The sequence below is a fragment of the Balaenoptera physalus genome (assembly GCF_965194825.1).
Source record: "Balaenoptera physalus genome assembly, chromosome: 8".
Lineage (NCBI taxonomy): Eukaryota > Metazoa > Chordata > Mammalia > Artiodactyla > Balaenopteridae > Balaenoptera > Balaenoptera physalus.
Window position 1 is genome coordinate 89,056,596 of NC_138887.1, and position 17,847 is coordinate 89,074,442.

The window sequence follows — 17,847 nt, forward strand, 5'->3', positions numbered from 1 at the left end:
CCATCAAGATGCAGAAAACTGGAAGTCACCCTTGATTCCTCTAGCTTCCTTATCCTTTATCTCAGCCTATTTGGCTCCATTCCCACTTCTATCATCATCCCTTGCCTCCTAATCGGACTTCCGAGCTCCAATCTCAGTGCCTCCAAATCATTTTACATATTATACCAGAGTGGCTTTTATAAATAGAAATTTGGAAAATATACCCTCCTTGTTCAAAGTTGCTAAGACCTCTTCTCTTCATCTTCCATCTCTCTCCCCCTTGCATTGGGTTATCCTCTTATACTGAACTTCTTTCAGTTCTTCATTGATGCTAGGCTACCCTCAAACCTCTGCACTTCCACCCACACTGCCTAGACTGGTCTTTTCTCTCATCAATTTCTTCTTCTGCTTCCAGGAGAGACATAACTTTTTCCAGAAACTTTTCCCTGATTCCTAGACCAGACTGTATCTCCCTGCGAAAAAGAATTATCATGGCATTCCAGAACTTTCCCTGCCATCCCATTCAGCAACTGTTGTTAAGTGGTTGTGTGTCCATATTTCCTTCTAGACTGAGTTCCATGAAGGCAATGGCCATGTTGATCATCTTCACTGCTCCATCCCCAGCACCCATGACAGTGCCTCCCACTTCCATACATATTTGTTGAATAAAAGAATGAGAGGATGAGGGCACTGGAGTGTTCTTCAGGAACCGAGCTAAGTGATGAGTCAGAAAGACTGAAATACAGCAAGGGATGGGGTAAATGGACAGCCTGGGGAACACTTAGGAGCCCCCACTTAATTGCTGGTGTATCAAATACTAAGCTTATGGACTTCTAGGTGCTCCTAGAAGGAAGACCTGAGTTTACCTAAAGACACAAGATAGGCTTTCAGTCAGACAGACTTGAGCTATAAATCCTAGCAGTGCAATCCTGGCAAGGTACTGGTAGGGCTGATGTCAGAAGTCTTTGAGATAATTTGTGTAAAGTATAGATTGCACATGTATACCAGGCATGGTTACCTGGTATTTTGATGTGGCCCTTGTGATATAGTCATTATGCCATGTTCAACACTACCCATCAAAATGCTTCTGCTGAATAATAATAATAGTTAATATTTTTGAGTACCTTTCCTCATAGCTGATGTTCTTCTGAAAATTATCTTATTTAGTCCTTATGGGACCCTGTGAAGAGTTTCTTTTATCATTCTCACTTATGAAGCAACCAAGGCATAGAGAGATTGACTGACTTGCTCAAAGTTTTGCTGAGCAAGATAAAGCATTTGACTATCTTGGTGATTCTACCACACAGACTCTCATTTGTTCCTAATATTTTTATTTGAATCTTATTTCTTCACTGTTAAAGAGTAAGATGTTTAAATTTAATTCAAGGAGTATTTATTGAATCACCTACCATGTGTGCAACATTAAGTACTGTGTGAAATTAAATTAACAAATATTTACCACTGACTATGACTTTCTAGAAGAGTGCTGTAATTTCCTAAATATTCGTGGAGTTTAACATCTTAGTGAGGGTACATTTTTTAAAAAGGCAAGGCAATATATAAAATAGGGATAAAATAGTATCTAGGCGTGAAGCTTCCTCAAATGTTTGCTCTCTAATGGTAATGCAGTTGCCCTCAGAATTGATCTGTTTTCATCAAGCAGATTCCAAATAGTTCAGGCCCCCAGACAAGTTTTCAGAGAGTTAAGGCACTTTTATACACCATTCCTGAAATCGCTAAATTAAAAAAAAAAAAAAAATGGCATTTGTTAGTCACAGGTCGTTGGGCAAAATGTCATTCGTCTTTTGGGGCAGAACATGGTCTGAATAACTGTCAGCAGAAACTTCAAAGGCTGTGTTTTTCAGGTTTAATTGAAAGTAAGTTTGGTTGCACCAATTCTTTAAAGGTAAGAAATAGGACTTCTCAGTCAATTGGAATCAATTCCAGTTGGTTTTTTGAAGAGATGCAATTCCTGGGATATTATTGATACCCCTAGAAGGAAGATGTATCCAATGTACATTTTCTCCAATTTTGAGAACATTACTGTCATTACTCTTTTTAAAATTAATTGATTAATTAATTAATTTTAATTAATTAATTAATTAATTTATTTTTGGCTGTGTTGGGTTTTCGTTTCTGTGCGAGGGCTTTCTCTAGTTGCGGCAAGCGGGGGCCACTCTTCATCGCGGTGCGTGGGCCTCTCACTATCACGGCCTCTCTTGTTGCGGAGCACAGGCTCCAGATGCGCAGGCTCAGTAGCTGTGGCTCACGGGCCTAGTTGCTCCGCGGCATGTGGGATCTTCCCAGACCAGGGCTCAGACCCGTGTCCCCTGCATTAGCAGGCAGATTCTCAACCACTGCGCCACCAGGGAAGCCCACTGTCATTATTCTTGTCCTAGAAAGTCAGAGAATGAGTTTGTTCTAGCTTTCTACAAATTTTGCATTTCATTCACAATGAAATAAAGAGCAAAAGTTATCTGAAATACTTTACATCTGCAAATTATTTTATACTTGTTATTCTTGGCTCATCAGATTAAATTGCAATCGGAACGTCTCCTTTATAAATGGAGAGTTGATCAGCTTTTTACTTCCCACCACAAGTTTATCTCACCACAGAAATCATCTGTGGAGGAGGCATTCCGCCTGTAATAGGCTGGGCCTGAGGCCCTGGGCCAGCGCATCCTCAAGGGTGTGACCCTTGCCTGCCTGGACGCCTCCAGGGTCTTCATGCAACTGCAAAAGGTTTTTCCTTATCCGGGATCCTGTTTGACCAATACAAAGAAAGAAAGAACTGAAAAACAGAATAAAGGTTACTTTAGAGTCAGAGATGAAGAGATTAAACACTGAGCTAGGGGTCAAGGTTTCAAAACCACCCTGACTGTATTCCCCCAGGAAAGTCTCATACTTTTTTCCTTTTGCATTGTTCACCCTAAAGGCTTCTACTTTCCTCAGGGCACCCCCAGAATGTCAGTGGGTCTGAGGCAGGGCTGGGAAGAGGAGTAGGGAGAGGGGATGCGGTGACTCTCTGGGTGGGGGGCACTCTGGGGCAGCCAGGGAAGAGCCAGCTCCCTCCTTTCCCCACCCCCGGGCGGCGTCCCCCCTGCCTCCCATCCTCCCCAGCGCCAGCCCTGTAGGGCTTTGGCCTCCTGACCCAGACAGAGCCGGGCGCTAGGGAGCCTGCGGCCGAGCCCGGGTCGCGCCGCCCCCAGCCTCGGGGCCGAGAGCCAAGAGTTCGAGGCCTCCCCGATCCGGATATGATGAAAAGGAGCCACAGAGGGAGAAGTGTTTCTGGAGTATAGGCGCGCTGTAAGGGGGAAAGAGAGGCAGAGGGGAAAGAGCCCCCCTCGGAGGGGAGCCAGCGGGGCTGAGCTGGCTGGAAAGAGGAGGCGGAGAGCGCCGAGCGAGAGGAGCGGCGGCCGCCGCCGTTGCCGCCACTGCGGTGTACGCTGAGCGGGCGGGAGGAGGGGAGGGACACCCAGGGGTGGCCGCCGTCGGGCCAGCGCGACCCACGGCCCCTGCCGGAGCCTCGCTAGCTTTCCGAGGCGGAAGAGGAGGAGGAGGAAGGGGCTTTGAGTGAGTTGGGGGGATGCCGAGGTAGGTGGCGGTGCCCCGGGCGGGAGGAGGATGGGTTCTGATCCTAAATCCGATCTCCCTTCCAGCCTCTCCCACTTGGGTCCCCCCGCCCCACTTCCACCCCCTAGGACTCACTGCTGTCAACTTGCTGGGTAACAGTTTTCCTCCCGGGTTTCAAGTCAAAACTTCCCCGGGGTGGGGTTTGGGGGAGGGAAGCAGAGGGGGAGGGAATGTCCTGCAGGGGTGGTGTGCTCTTCTCTCAAAACACTTTTTTTTTTAATCCCCGCCAGAAGCGGTCAGTTGCCTGCACCCAACATCTCCGAGCCCTTAGTGCGTCCGCCCCGCAGGGCGGCGAGCTAGGCGGAGGCGCGGCGAGGGCTCCGTGAAGCGGCCCATGTCCGGCGCGGGTGAAGCCCCCGCTCCCGGGCCCCAGCTCGGGGCCGAGGCGGGCGGTGGCCGGCTGGGCGCCGCGGCCCAGGGTGAGTGTCGCTTGCAAGTTGCAAGCTCCTTTGTCATTGTTGCATTTTAAAATGTGTTCGCACATTTGCTGCTTGGGGTCTGTGTGTGGGGAATCGGTGCGAGGACCGAGCCAACCTCGTCCTTGTGAACTTTTGCATAGTTAGCATTACTCGAGCAAGTTCTCCAGCATTGCAGCCCTAGATCAACAACCGGATAAGAGGGCGGGATCCGTTGGTCCCTCCACTCCCCCCTTCCTTTGGCTGCGGAGAAACAGGATGACAGGATCGCTTCTTTCTTAAGCATATGCATTTCAGGGCCTAAGACCCGACAGTGTGGGCTCTGAAGCACTTCCCCACTACTTCTCTTCAGTTCCGTGCCTTCATCAGATCAAGGACTGCCGCAGCTTTCTGAACAAGCCTGCACTCTCCCTTCATCTTTCTGTTTCTTGTGGGCTCGTCTGCAACTCTGATAATCCAGGTTTCTGTGACCAGTTGCTTTGGGATGGCTCATGCATACGTTTTCAATAACTGTTTTTGTTTTGAAATACACAGGCTTCAAAAGAAATGCTTTTCAAGAATGAATTAGCTCTTTGTGTTCTTCCAAAGTGTAAACACATTCAGCCTGTAAAGAAAATACTTCTGTTTCTGGGAAAATTCCGCAGTAAGCTTATTAACAAGTCAAACAGTGTCTTTTTTCTCTTGAAGGTAACATACTTCAGGTTTTCATTGGTGACAGAGAGCAGGGATCTTAATCTCCTGATGTATTTTCCTCTTAGGGTGGTTCTGATTTAAAGAGTTCTGACACTGATACAAAGTAAATAATTTTCCAGGGCTCCAAAACCTAGTTTACTTTTTCTCTTGATTTTAAGCCTATCTGATACACGCCCCCCGCCCCCGCCCCCTTTAGCAATAATGTAATGAGCTTCTTGGGATTCGTTTTGTTAAGGCAGTAAAGAGTGGAAAAGAAGAAGTTAATGTCGAACCCACAGTAGGTAAAAGCAGAAAACATCCATGGCTAAATTAAAATGTGGAATTCAAGGGCTGTTAAATTGAATTATCATTGTTTTTTTTTTTTTTTTTTTGCTTCTAAACAGTGAGTCATTTTTTCTAAACAGAGAAAATCAGAAAATCAGAACTAGAATGATAAACACGTTTTCCCAGAAGCAGCCCATGTTCCTCACACTGTATTGCCAAGGCAATCATTTTCTTGTCATTAGGCATGCCCTCAGTAGTCATACCGACTCCTTGATGGGATGTTTAGGTTCACACTTGAGGTGTTCATCACTATTGTTAACAAATGCTTATGTCAAAAATCAACCTCAAACACACTAGAAAAACGATTTAGAACTAGTGATATCTACAATGTCCAACTTTAATAATACACATTTTTAAAGTCAGTAGAAGCTGCAGTGATAATGCCCTGTACAGATGTAATGCTGTAAGGTATCACATGATCTGACTTTAAGAAGCCAGCATCTAGAATGGTCTGAAGGAGAATGTGGACTGCATACAACACATTATCAGTGTGGAAACTCTTGGATTATGTTTTACCTGAAAATTGACTTAACCTCAGCAACATTTTTTTTTTAAGTAGTTTAACTTTGACTCACCACATCCTCTAAGTAGGCATCAATTTAATTGTAAATGTAATATAAAGTTACGTTTTTAAAAAAGAAAATCCTCAGAATCTTGTTAAAAGAGTGTGTCTCGAACAAGCAGATTTCATAAGTTGAAAGAAAAAATGTTTTGGAGCAAGTGGGTAGGGAGAAAGCTTCAAGATGTAGCTGCCATGGTTAGGGTGGTTTTATTGGTAAAGACGTTAGCGAAGAAACTTTGCCCGCAAGCCACTCTCCTCTTAAGTTCTTCCTCGAGTTCTTTCATCCTCATCCTTCTGTCCTTGGGTTATTGATCATCTTTTCAGAATAATAGTTGAATAGTACTCTGGTAAGATAAGGCTGCTTAGTTAATAGAAACCTAATTTTAAAATTTTATATATTAAAATCAGTGAGAAAGATGGAATGTTCTATGAAAGTTAACAGAAAATGTCTTTTCATGAAGGGGAAGGATAAGATCAAGTCTTCCCCTGCGAACAAAGTACAATATATATGTGTATTAATATGTATGTGCATATATATACATATTATATCACATAAAGACATAGGATATAATCTATACATATATTACTGTGTTGTGATGCACTATCTGTACTACTAACCAAAGGCATAGAAAGTTAAAGATGAAAGTAATTTTAGGGGGGTCTCTAGTCTGAACTCCCCATCAAATCTAGAATTTCTTTCTACATTCTTGCAGGTGGTTAGATAGACACCTACAGTGTAGTGCATTCTCCTTATCAGCATTCATAGTTATGAAAGTTTTTCATATTGAGAGCATAGCTCTCTCTCTTTACAGCTTCTCCCCTTTGGCTGTGATTCTGCAAGCACAACTCTGTTGCTCTGAAAGCATTAAAAATCTTATTTGTGCATTCTGAAAATTGTTACAGAGCAAGGACTTAAGCTCATATGCCCCAGGCTGTCAGAGGGAACCAGCATGGGTGTGGGAAGGTAGGGAGCAGTGGGGACTGTGGACTACTGTAGAGCTCAGGCCCAGGAGACGGTACTTCTCAGCTCCAGCTCATTGTTGCCATTTGGGTTAATATCTTCCGGTATTTCAAGAGATACTGGAAATACGGATTTTTATGTATCATTGCTCCCTTTTAAAAAGTTGGCAACTAATTAAATTCAATTTTTATCCAGGCCAAACAAAACAACCACACCTGCAGGCTGGAAATGGCCTGTATGCAGCTGATTTGTGATCTCTATTATAGAAAATAGAAAGTAAACCTGTGATTTAAAACTATTTCCCTGTTTATGACAAACTTCTGAAAGATTGACTTGATCTGCCTTCTCAAGCAAAGTAACTGTATAAGTGTCTCGATAAGTGAAGGACAATTTGGGCCAAACTTATTTTTGTTTTAAGAGAGAATGGATCTTGTATATGGGGTTCACCTAATTCTCATTTTTTTCTTTTTTGGATCAAGCATCTTAAAATTCATTGTGTTATCAACCCTGATAGGTATTTGCTTTTTTGTGCAAAAGTTATTAGAATCCATGTGATCGAAAGAGCCTTTTAATTAAGTGCTTCCATATTTGTGACTTGTAACTAGAAGGTTCTTTAGAAATAACTTAGTCTAACTGGCTCACTTTCTAGAAGGGATGTCCAAGGACTTTCAGTGACTTGCCCAAGGTCTCATACACAGTAGAAATCAGGGTGTTTCGTGGTAAATGTGGTTGAAGTAGAGAATGAATACAGCTTTTTTCCTGTGGATGGATGAATTGAAGATAATCAGCTTTGGATACTGCGAATCGCTTGAGCCTGTTCCGGCCCCTGCAGCCCCCCTCCCTCCCCCATTGCATTTGCCAAGATTTAGACTGTTGGACTGTGTGCTGGAATATTCTTTAATGTGATAACGTGTGATTTAATGCACTCTTCTCTCTTGGGAGAGTCCTCTGAGACTATTAGGCGGACTTTTCATAGCAGGATGCAAAATGCCAGTAAAGTTAATTAAAAATAATTTAAAATAGAAGCTAGGGAGAAGATGTTCAAGTTGAAATTACACAAGAAGAGCTTTGACTTAGAAGCTTAGCTGATTTGTCAGGAATTTATAGTGGCTAGTCAGGTTTCCTGTATGGGAAGCCTGTTTATTTCAATTATACCACGTACGCTCGTAATATCCGTATTCTTCAACTTTTATCATATCGTTTTATCCTTTTGATTAAGAATGGCATTTCTCAAAGTGTGTCATCTTTGGGCAGCTTCTATCTCTGGTCCTCAATCGGGGACGATAGTGCCTTCCAGGAGACATTTGGCAACCTCTCAAGACGTGTTTGGTGGTCGTAACAGGGGTGGGGTGGCTACTCTGCGGATGTAGTGGGTGGAGGCCAGGGATAACGCTAAACATCTGACAGTGCACAGGACAGGGCAGCCCCTCGCAGCAAAGAATTATCTGGCCCAGAATGTCGATGGTGTTGATGTGCTATCCTAGTCTCTCAAGGCTACTGACATCTTTGGCTCCACTCCAGAGTTACAGAATCAGCATCTTGAGAGTAAGACTCAAGAATCTGCATTTTTAACAAGCTCCAGGTGCTCTTTATCTCTAGTTGAGAATCATTGTTTTTAGAGGCTTTTATCTGTAGAAAGACATGCTATATATATATATATATTTGGTAGAAAGCCTTAAAAAAATCTTGAGGAAAGTCCCCTTTTCAAATTCCAAACTTTAAATCATATCACTCCACGTGTACCGTCTCTTAGAGCTCGCCAGCATTTTTATCCCGTATCCCAATTAAGAAAACTAGGCCTGAGTATTCATCCTCAAAAAAGTTTCCTGTCAAGATTATATGTACTATAGTACAAATATATTGTGAATATTAGAAAAGAAATATATGAATAAAAATTTTAAAGGATGAGGTAAAATTAAGTAAATAAATAGATCTTTTAATACTTTCTTCTGCCACCTCAGTAGATATTTTTGTCCCACCACCCTACACTTCTCTCTGGGGATCCCAGCATTATGCAAGAATAAGGAAAGAAGTCTCTAATTTGCATGTGAGCTGTATTCACTTGTAAATTGGATTTTTGGAATCTGAATTATCTTTTCTCATAGAAACAGAATGATAAGTTATGTTTACCTCCATAAGCTCAAAAGATTTTTGAAAATTTTATTACATTTTATATATTTACAATGATAAATTGTAGAGAACATACTCTTATGATTCTGGCAACCACATACAAATAACCAAGAACAAAATTGAGTGAAACATTATGAATACAGATGCTTGAGAAAGAACAGGCTTAACTGGAAAACTATAAGGAAACTTGTCTAGATTTGGAAGAGGATTTGGGGGCATTTTCAAGGACCTTGGACTTTATATTCCCAATTCTTTCTTATGCCTAAAGGAACTAATGTTCATTTTACAAGTTTAGTTAGAGAAGTGCAAGCCTTATCAGCTAGGCATAGTCATTTTCCCTCTGCTAAGTAAAAGAATCAAATGCGTAAGAGGAGGATGTAACTGGGAAAAAACTAAGAGGGGAGGGAGGGAGGAAGGAAGTGGTTAAAAAAGGTACGACTAAAAAGTGTTTGGAGAGGTTGAAGTGTTTGAGTTGAGAACTGCGAATAAAGTTCTAAGGGATAGCATGGTATGAACTGAGCTGGAGGGGACCATGTTGAGAAACAAGATGATGGCACAAAATCTTGAGAGAGGGAGCACTGCTTACCTTGAAGTAGGCCCTAGTGTATATTTGTGGAATAAATGATTGGGTAAATGGAGGGCTTGATTGCTGTCCAAAACAAGTGTGAGTCATGGCAGCAAAAGGCAATGAACAGCATCGGTTTGGGGGTCAGGGTGGAGGATGGGACTAGGGAAAACATATATATGTTTGTGTTTATAATTCAGGATACTTGTATAGAGGATAAATTTTTAATACCGATTTTCATCTCTACCATAGCCTTTTTGTTTGTCTTCACATTGTTTATTTCTGCCTTACTCAGGTGCTCTGTGAATGTTCCATCATATACCTATATCTATATATAGATATAGGTATATGATGCTATATGACAGATACCGAGAGAAATAGATTGATGAATGAAATCTGGGACTTGCAGGGTGATGGGAGAAATAAATAAGTTTACACATACCTATAATATAAGGTAGATGGAAAGGTTATAACAGAGGCACAAAGAAAATGAAGGCAGAACATGGGAGGGAGAAAGCATCTCTAGCTGGGGCATTTGGAAAAACCTCAAAGAAAACTTTTGATTTGAGTTGGACTAAGAAGCATAGTTAAACTCACCTTTGTGGACATGGATGTGAAAAGCAAGACTTGGAAGGGACTGTTACAGGATGTGGAGGACTTCACTGAGACCATTGTGTGAGCTGTATTAAGGAACTGAGAAAAAGGTAAAGTTGTAAAGATAAGCTAAAGTAATTTTGAGGAGGGCCCTGATTTTCCTGCTGAGGAATTTGTATATCCTTTCTGTAGGCAATAGAGCCATTGAAAGTTCTTGATAAGGGTAAGGATAGGACCAAATTGGTGTTTTTAGGAAAATAAATCTGGTGGCAGTTCAAAGGATGATTTTGGAGGGAGAGGCAAGAGTGAAGGCAGTGATTTTCCAGGAGGCTATTATAATAGCCTGGCAAAAGATAAGAGGACCTAGGGCAGTACCAGTGGGAGTAGAATTGAGAATATGGATTTAAGAACGATAGCAAAAGTAGGATAGAGCTCTATCTTGCTGTGAGAAATTGTTCAGGGCATTGATTTTTACTTATTCATTTTTGAATCTCCTAAAACCAGGCACAGCGTCCAAATTTTGTTCAATGGAATTGATGTGGTTGGGCAAAATATTTAATATGGGAGAAGGTGGAAAGGTAGAAATTTAAGGTAATCCACAGGTTTGCTTTTTAGCCTGAGTGGAAACATGGGAGGACCTGCTGAGTCTTCTTTTGATCATGTTGGTTCCATGGAACTCATCCTTAAGCCAGGACAGCCAGTAGGCCACTGAAAGAGAGAATTTGTTACTAGGAGAGTGGCGAGGGTCAGGCGCACAGACTGAGAGTTCACCACCAAGTAGCTGATGGATGGGCACAAGAGCGAGAGAGAGAGGGCTGAAGACAGATTTGGGAGAATGGCTGCCCTTTTGGGAGGAGAAGGAAAAGAATACAGAAAGAGAGTCCATAAGGATTGGTCACAGAAGTGTTAGGTGTTTAGAGGTCATGGAAGATGAGAAGAGTTCTGGTTTGTTAAGGGAGAAGCAGGGGGTATAGAAGGCTCCTTTTGGATGGGCGGATTTTGAGCATGTCCACCACACACTAACGGAAAGAAAGCCAGGGGATAGAGAGAGAAAAGATGAAAGAGCATGGGGTGGAGCCGTGCTGCAGTGGGTGTTTGTAATTGAAAGAGTAAAATTGTAGGAAGGAAGGAGATGATGAGATCAGTCTTAGGAAAGTTGGGAATGTTCCCCTTTGAGATGGGGATGGGAGAAAAGGATGAGTGATCATCTAGAGAAAATTGCATGTGAGAAAGATTATTGAAGGCCTAGACGTTCTCAGCAAAATAGATGTAACATTTGCTGAGAGCAAGGGTGGGGGGTGTTAGGATGAGTCAGGAAATTTGAGATGTGTAGAAAAGATTGGGAAGAATGAAGAATTCAAGAGGGAGTCAATCTGGGGCAAACAAAAGGACTGCTCAGTAACACTGAGGGCTTAACAAAGAATGAACGGCATGAATTTTTAGTGGACACGGTCAGCGTGGTTGATTGCCTTTCTCAGCAAGAAGCATTCGGGACCTTGGGAATAGAAGCAGATAGAATGGATTTTTGGAATTAGCATAGGGTTGGAAGTTGGCAGAATGGAAGCAGTGGAGGGCCTGGGGCAAGGGAGGAGGATTAGGCATGTGTGGGAAGAGTGTGTTTGTACCAACTGATCTTGTGTTCCAGGCTGTATGGGGAGCTGGAGAGACCAGCAGTGCAATTAGCAGGCTATGATTTCTGGCCAGCAAGAATCATGCCTGTTGGCCTTGTTTGGTCAGTTCACATACAAGGATTTAATATACATAACTGAGTGATCTTTACAGGGCTGCTGGGGAAGCTGTGGTATTTTTGGGTGTGTAAGAGCCTTTCCTGTTTCTTTGAACCTCATTTCCTGGATCTTGGTGAGGTGATTTCATGGAAAGTTCTAATAACAGTGTGCAATTATTTTACTAGCATTATATTTTTATAATAAAAGATTTTGGAGAAAAGGAAACACATACATTGTCACAGTCTAAAGTTAGGCCATTTGCAAATGGAAAATTAGTTAGAACAACAACAAACAGAGGAGGGAAACAGTTCAACCAAATTGTTTTTCTGAGTCAATGTAATTATTCTACTGTATAAAGGCATGGGATGTGATTTTTATGTTTCTATTCCGAAAAATCTTTACTCAACTTTTATTAAGGGGGGATTGATTCTGCACTGGCTAGAGTCTAGATGTTTGGATAGTTGAACTTTGGTGATTCATTGGAGCAGATAAAAGATGCTGCAGCCCTTCCTGCTCTCTTAATCAGTCCTGGGTTTTAGATGATTTTCTCTCTCTGTCTTTACCTTTTTCTCTCTGTGTCCCTCTTTTTCCCCCTCCTCTCCCTCTTGCCATTAACCCTTTACTGAAGTTACTTAAACTTTTCATATTTTCTTTTGACATTAGCATACACATCCTGAAGGAGGTAAGCTTTTTTACTGTAAGTTTTTGAAACTGAGTTGTATTTTATAGATTCTAATCGCTTAGTTCACTAAGTAGGAACTATGAAGAGTTATTTTAACATTAATTTCGTTTGTGGTTTCTACTTGAAGTCCACTTCTGTTTTCAGATTCACACCCACATGATCTGAAGTAAGATGATTCATATGCGTGTGCTTTTTTGCCCGATTTTTAAGTAGTTTCAGGAATAAAGTCTGAAATACATTTTCATGCTAGCATATATATTTTATCAAATATATCGATATATTTGAACAGGAAACCCTGTCAACAAATATTTCTTGTGTGCCTACTATGTAGAAAATCCCGTGACGATTGAAAATGTATAAGGAAACCCTGTCAACAAATATGTCTTGTGTGGCTACTAGGTAGAAAATCCCGTGACGATTGAAAATGTATAACACATAGTTCTGCCCAGAAGGAATTTGTAAACTAGGTGAGTGAGAGGATGATGTTTACATGTGTGCCAAATTAAATTGTAATCCCTTGTCTAAATATCAATTCAAGATTACGACAAGTACCATGTGACAGATGAGTTTATGGGCAGTTGCCAGCTTACTGGTACAGTTCTGGCTTCTGGAGGTTGAGAGCGAATCTCAGAATAACGAGTCAGTTTTGTCTGGGTTGGGCTGTGAGTGACCCCAGCTGAAGAAGGCACAGTTTGTAGGTCTTCTTGGTTTGGATTATGCAGAGTTGAGCACCAAAAATAAGGCACCTTGTGGTTGAGCAGGTGACAGGCCCTCTGAAGGCAGGTGGCAGAGGGCAAGGGAACCAGCTTCCTCTCCTCACTTTCTCTACTCCAAGAAGTGGTCCTCCTACTCTTTTTCATAGGGGATCAGTCTTTAATCTTCTGGGTCTCTATGAATATAGACCTACCCTGTTCTTGTTTTTTCCATCACATCATCCAAGCAACCTGTAGGATTTTAGGAAAATTTTCCGAGGGGTTTTACTCTTTATTTCTTACTGAGATACAAGCTGAAATTATGGAGCATGGGAAAGGTGTAGGAGTTTACAACCTTAAAATATGTACAATGTTAAAATAACTATCAGTTTTTCATCCATATGCAAAATGAATTTAATTCTTACTGAGCCAAGGAGTAGCATGTTCAATCTTTATGTTAGAAAAATATTTCTGATTGGAGCAGAAAAAGATGGGAGGCCCTGGTACTGGGTATGGGCGAGAAAGTATAGATTTAAGAGAAATTGGGATGCTGTAACTAACAGGATCTGGTAATTGATTGTTGGGGCAGGGGAAATAAGGGGAAAATAGAGAGCTAAAAGTGATTCCGTAAATACCATTGACCAATATACAGACTACAGTTGGAGAAATAGGCGGGGACTGAAGAGAAGTGGTGATGAATTTTGGGAAATGTTAAGTTTGAATTGCTAAAGATATAGTCGTGTAGAATTGAAACTCCAAGTCTACAGGTCAGGGCAGGAATCAGGGTGAAGGTAATGGATCTACAATTTATCCTCCTGGAGGTGACTGAAACTGTGGAAGTTAATGAGATTGCAGAGGTTGTAAAGCCAAAATGGGTTGGTGGTCTTAAAGGAGAATTTAAAGTAGGCAGTGCCCCAAAGAGATGGTCCAGAAGGTCAGAGGCTGTGTTGGTGAATGAAATGAGAGGCTCCTGGTTTTGTCCTTTAGGAGAATTACCAGAGAGGAAGCATCCACTGACTTCTAATTCATATCCCTCATTCTGAAGTCCAAGAAATCAATTTCAATAAACTGCAAATTCTCTTATTATCTTATTTGTGGCTTCACCACTATTTGAAATGCTCTTCTCCATCCTCTCTGATTTATTTCAAGATCAGGCTCAAATCATAGCTTTGAAATGCCTTTACAAATTAAACAACTTCCTTTGGTTCACTTTTGACTTCCATTGGCCTTCCTTCTTGTAATAGTGCCAAATAAGGGTTTATTCCTTAACCAGAGAGATTGGGGCAGAAAGTGTTCTTGATAAAATCACTCAGTTTAACTGAGAAGTAACAGAAAAGTTTTAAAAATTGTGGCACTTAGAATAATGATGATGCTAAAAAACTAAAGATGGGTGTGTACCCTTATTTTAAAAAAGGGGAAGAAGGTAATATCCTCAATTCCTTTTTATATTGTAATGGGGTTAATTGACTGCTGAGTAGGGGAACTGCTATAGATATGGTATCTCTGGATTTCAACAGTCAGTAAGGCAAATTCTTTCATGATAGCTTTTTAGATAAGAGTAAGAAGACTATCGTGCTTATAAAAGTGGATAGAATATGGAAGAGGGAAGATTAGGTTTTGATTGCAAAGAGCAAAATATGATGAATCAGTGAAAATTATAAGTAGATTTTAGACAATTGTGGGGAAGTCTTTGAATAATTAAGGCGTCCTAAGTTGAAGTAAGCTGTCTTCTGAGGCCGTTTCCCTATCCCTGGAAGTATTCATGCCTACTCTCCTTGGCTTATTCCTGGCGATGCTGGCTGTCGATTGTTTTCAACTGAATTCATGTTTTCAGGTTGGGCTAAGAGATCTTTATGAGCCCATGTCACTCCAAATTCCGTGAGCCTATGAGAGTTTGGCTTTAATATGAGTATATTTGCTGGTAGAAAGAACACAATTGAACTTGTATCTGAGGAGGCAGGAGTCGGGGGTCAGTTATCCTGAAAATACATTTTTAGGATGAGGAACTTTAGATTTAGATGCAAGAGGTGCAGGAGATTAAGATGACTGAGATAATGTGTCCTGGTCCCCTGCATCACCCTGCCTTTATCTAACCTCCCCACTACTTTTTTTTTTAATGGAAAGTGTCTAATTCTTTCTCCCCCCATTTATTTAGAGCCCAGATTATTGAGAGATTATTTGCACTACTGCTGCATTTTGCACCTATTCATTTGCGTATCTGTATTCAATTGCATATTCATGTAATTTTTTTGTAATTGTTTTCCACTTTGCTGTGTATAAAACCTGTTGTTCTCTACCCACCCACAACCTGTAAACTAGTTGAGTCAATGTCATTTTTCTCCTTCTTTTGAATCGAAACACACCATAAGCTTCTAAATGTGTAAGAAGCCCTTTGAAGGAGTAAATTTAGATTTTGCTCAGAATCTTATTATTTTTCAAAGTAATGGTAATAACAATTAGTTGATTAAGTTGATTTAAGCATTTAATTCATTCAACAAACATAGTATATCTGATTATATAATAACTTATAAAATTACGAAATTTTGTGCATATGCTCATTCATCTGTTAAAGATGCTTTGGTTATCTTAAAATGTTGTTTTGGACAATGAGATTTTAATCTGTGTTAGAACATTAGGCTAAGCAGGTAGGTTTTGCAGTGTTTCTTAAAGGTCATTAAGCTTGAGGGATTTTTTTTTTTTCCTTTTTTTGTATCAGTGAAGAAGTAAAATTCCAGAGCCTCAGGTCTTCCTGAAAGCTGCCTTATCTTTGGTTTTTAAAGGTTACATTTGGGAAACATTTGTAGATTTCCACATTGTTCTTAGCCTCTGGGAAATAGAGACCCAGATTTTTTTTTTTTTTTTTTTTACTTTTCCCAGACATTTTAGTCTCAGATTACTTGAGATTTCATAATCCGGAATACACATAGATGATCTGAAATAATGCTGGTATTTGGAAGAGTAAAAATGAAATGGTTTAAAGTTTACAGATAAAGGAGGTATGAATATAGATTGCATAGCAGTAAGAATATACATATTATATAGATTATAAATGATTTATCATAAAGTCAAATATTTAATTGAAGTAGATCTAACATGCAACAGTCCCAAATTTTAAGCATGAAGAAAGCGGCTAACGCTCCTTTCTATAAGAACTGAGTGAATTGTATACTGATTAAGTTTTATGAGGTTTTATAAGGATATCTGCCAAGGACCATCATTTATATTAGTTCTTCGCAAAGTAAGCGTATAAAGTACGGATAACAAGTAGACCAATGTACTTGATGATTGGCTCGTGCATTTAGACCTACCTCTGCCTAGTTCAAAAGAACATTTGAGGTAACTTATAAGAGTACATTTTTAAAAAGAGATTCAAACAGAATAATGGGAAGTATGGGTAGCCCAGGAGATTCAAACTTGAGGGAAAATAGAAATGTACAGGTATAACTGTAGGGTCCAACCCGGTTACTCAGTTTTGTCTGCAAATTTGAGGCAAAAAGAAAACATTTTTCCCTCATATGATTTTCATTGTCCATAAGGAAAAAAAAATAACATATAGCTTCTCAGAGGAAGGAATAGTTTTCCTTATATTCAGTCTGGAAACAGATTTCTAGCACAGTTTCTTACATAGGGATTACTGAATAGATAGATACTGTCCTCAACAGTATCCCTAAGGTTTTAAAAAGGTGCTTATTGTAATGACACTTAATGTAATACTAATAGCAAGTGTGAATGAGCCCTTATTGTATACCAGACACTCTGCTTTCCAGGCATGGTTTCGTTTATTTCCGCATCCACCTTCTGATGTAGGTACTGGTGTTATTCCCATTTTAAAGATTAAGAATCTGACAAAGGTTATGTAATTTGCTCAGGATTCACATAGTTAGTGGTGGACCCAGGCACTCTGATTTTAAATCCTGTGCTCTTAACCATTTCTCCAGTAAAAAGTACAGTTTAAGGATAGTATTTCTGTCCCAGAGAACCTAATGAGAGTCTTTTTATTTATCAGGAAGGATTCAAATATCTGGACTTTTAGGTGACAATACTATCTCTATTTCTTGGAAAACCATGGCATGAACAGTATTGTACATGTTTTAAAAGTTCATTAGTAACTTTGACAAACTCATTTCATCCTCATACAACATTACTAAATTCTTCTGTTACTCTTATTTGTTAAAACCATTTAACTATTGAGATAATAAATGTGCTTGACTACAAACTGATGGAAAAAAAATCCCTCTTCAATAGTTTGAATGATTGTCTTATAGAAGTAAGTTTAAATTTATTATTTCTACCTACAGTGGGCAGAACTAGAACTAGTTAAAGATCACCTGTCGGTGTATTTGTGCTCAAAATAAAGAACAACTTACTACTGAATCAAACTGACGAAGAATAGAGTATGTTCCTTTATGGGATATCATTCCTTGAAATTTTGGAGAAAGACTGAGTATTGCAGGGGGCTTTCTATCCTGGGAGGGATATGAAATTAGCTGAGCTGCTAGATCCTTTCCAACTCTGCATTTCATCATTCTATTTCCAATTGAATATCTATTTCTGAGACTTACTCTGTAGTCTCATCAGTAAAATTGAGCTAACGTTTTCTTTATTGTATGGTTGATGGGTTCTGAAGATCAAATAAATATTATATATTAAAGTCCTTTGAAAATTGCTAATACTGTAACTATAATAATTCATTAATTCTTTCAAGAAAAGGAAGCATTTTTTCTTTTCTTATTTAATAATTACATACCAGCTGAGTGGCTGTTATATGGCACATATAATATTTTACATGTATTATTATCCAATTGACTTATTTTTAATACATTTAGATTTTTCTCTCTTGTTAATCACCATTCACTTATTTTATTCCCCAACTGCCTGAGATAAGTGAA

The 17,847-nt window shown here is 40.1% G+C and overlaps 1 protein-coding gene and 1 long non-coding RNA gene across 2 annotated transcripts in view; one reads left to right on the forward strand and one right to left on the reverse strand.

Moving 5' to 3' along the window:
• Positions 1 to 2,248: 2,248 nt before the first annotated feature.
• LOC309665761 lies at positions 2,249 to 3,819 on the reverse strand. Its single transcript, XR_014266672.1, has 3 exons — positions 3,688 to 3,819; positions 2,591 to 2,741; positions 2,249 to 2,374 (listed from the first exon to the last, which is right to left on the reverse strand). It is a non-coding gene; the product is annotated as an uncharacterized lncRNA (long non-coding RNA).
• MDFIC (MyoD family inhibitor domain containing) overlaps positions 2,707 to 17,847 on the forward strand; it is a gene marked incomplete at its 5' end in the record, with an annotated part of 118,498 nt that continues 103,357 nt past the window's right edge. Inside the window, 4 exon segments of the mRNA XM_082472464.1 lie at positions 2,707 to 2,759; positions 2,761 to 2,788; positions 3,843 to 3,923; positions 3,926 to 4,031. Coding sequence (XP_082328590.1) covers positions 2,707 to 2,759; positions 2,761 to 2,788; positions 3,843 to 3,923; positions 3,926 to 4,031 — 268 coding nt within the window.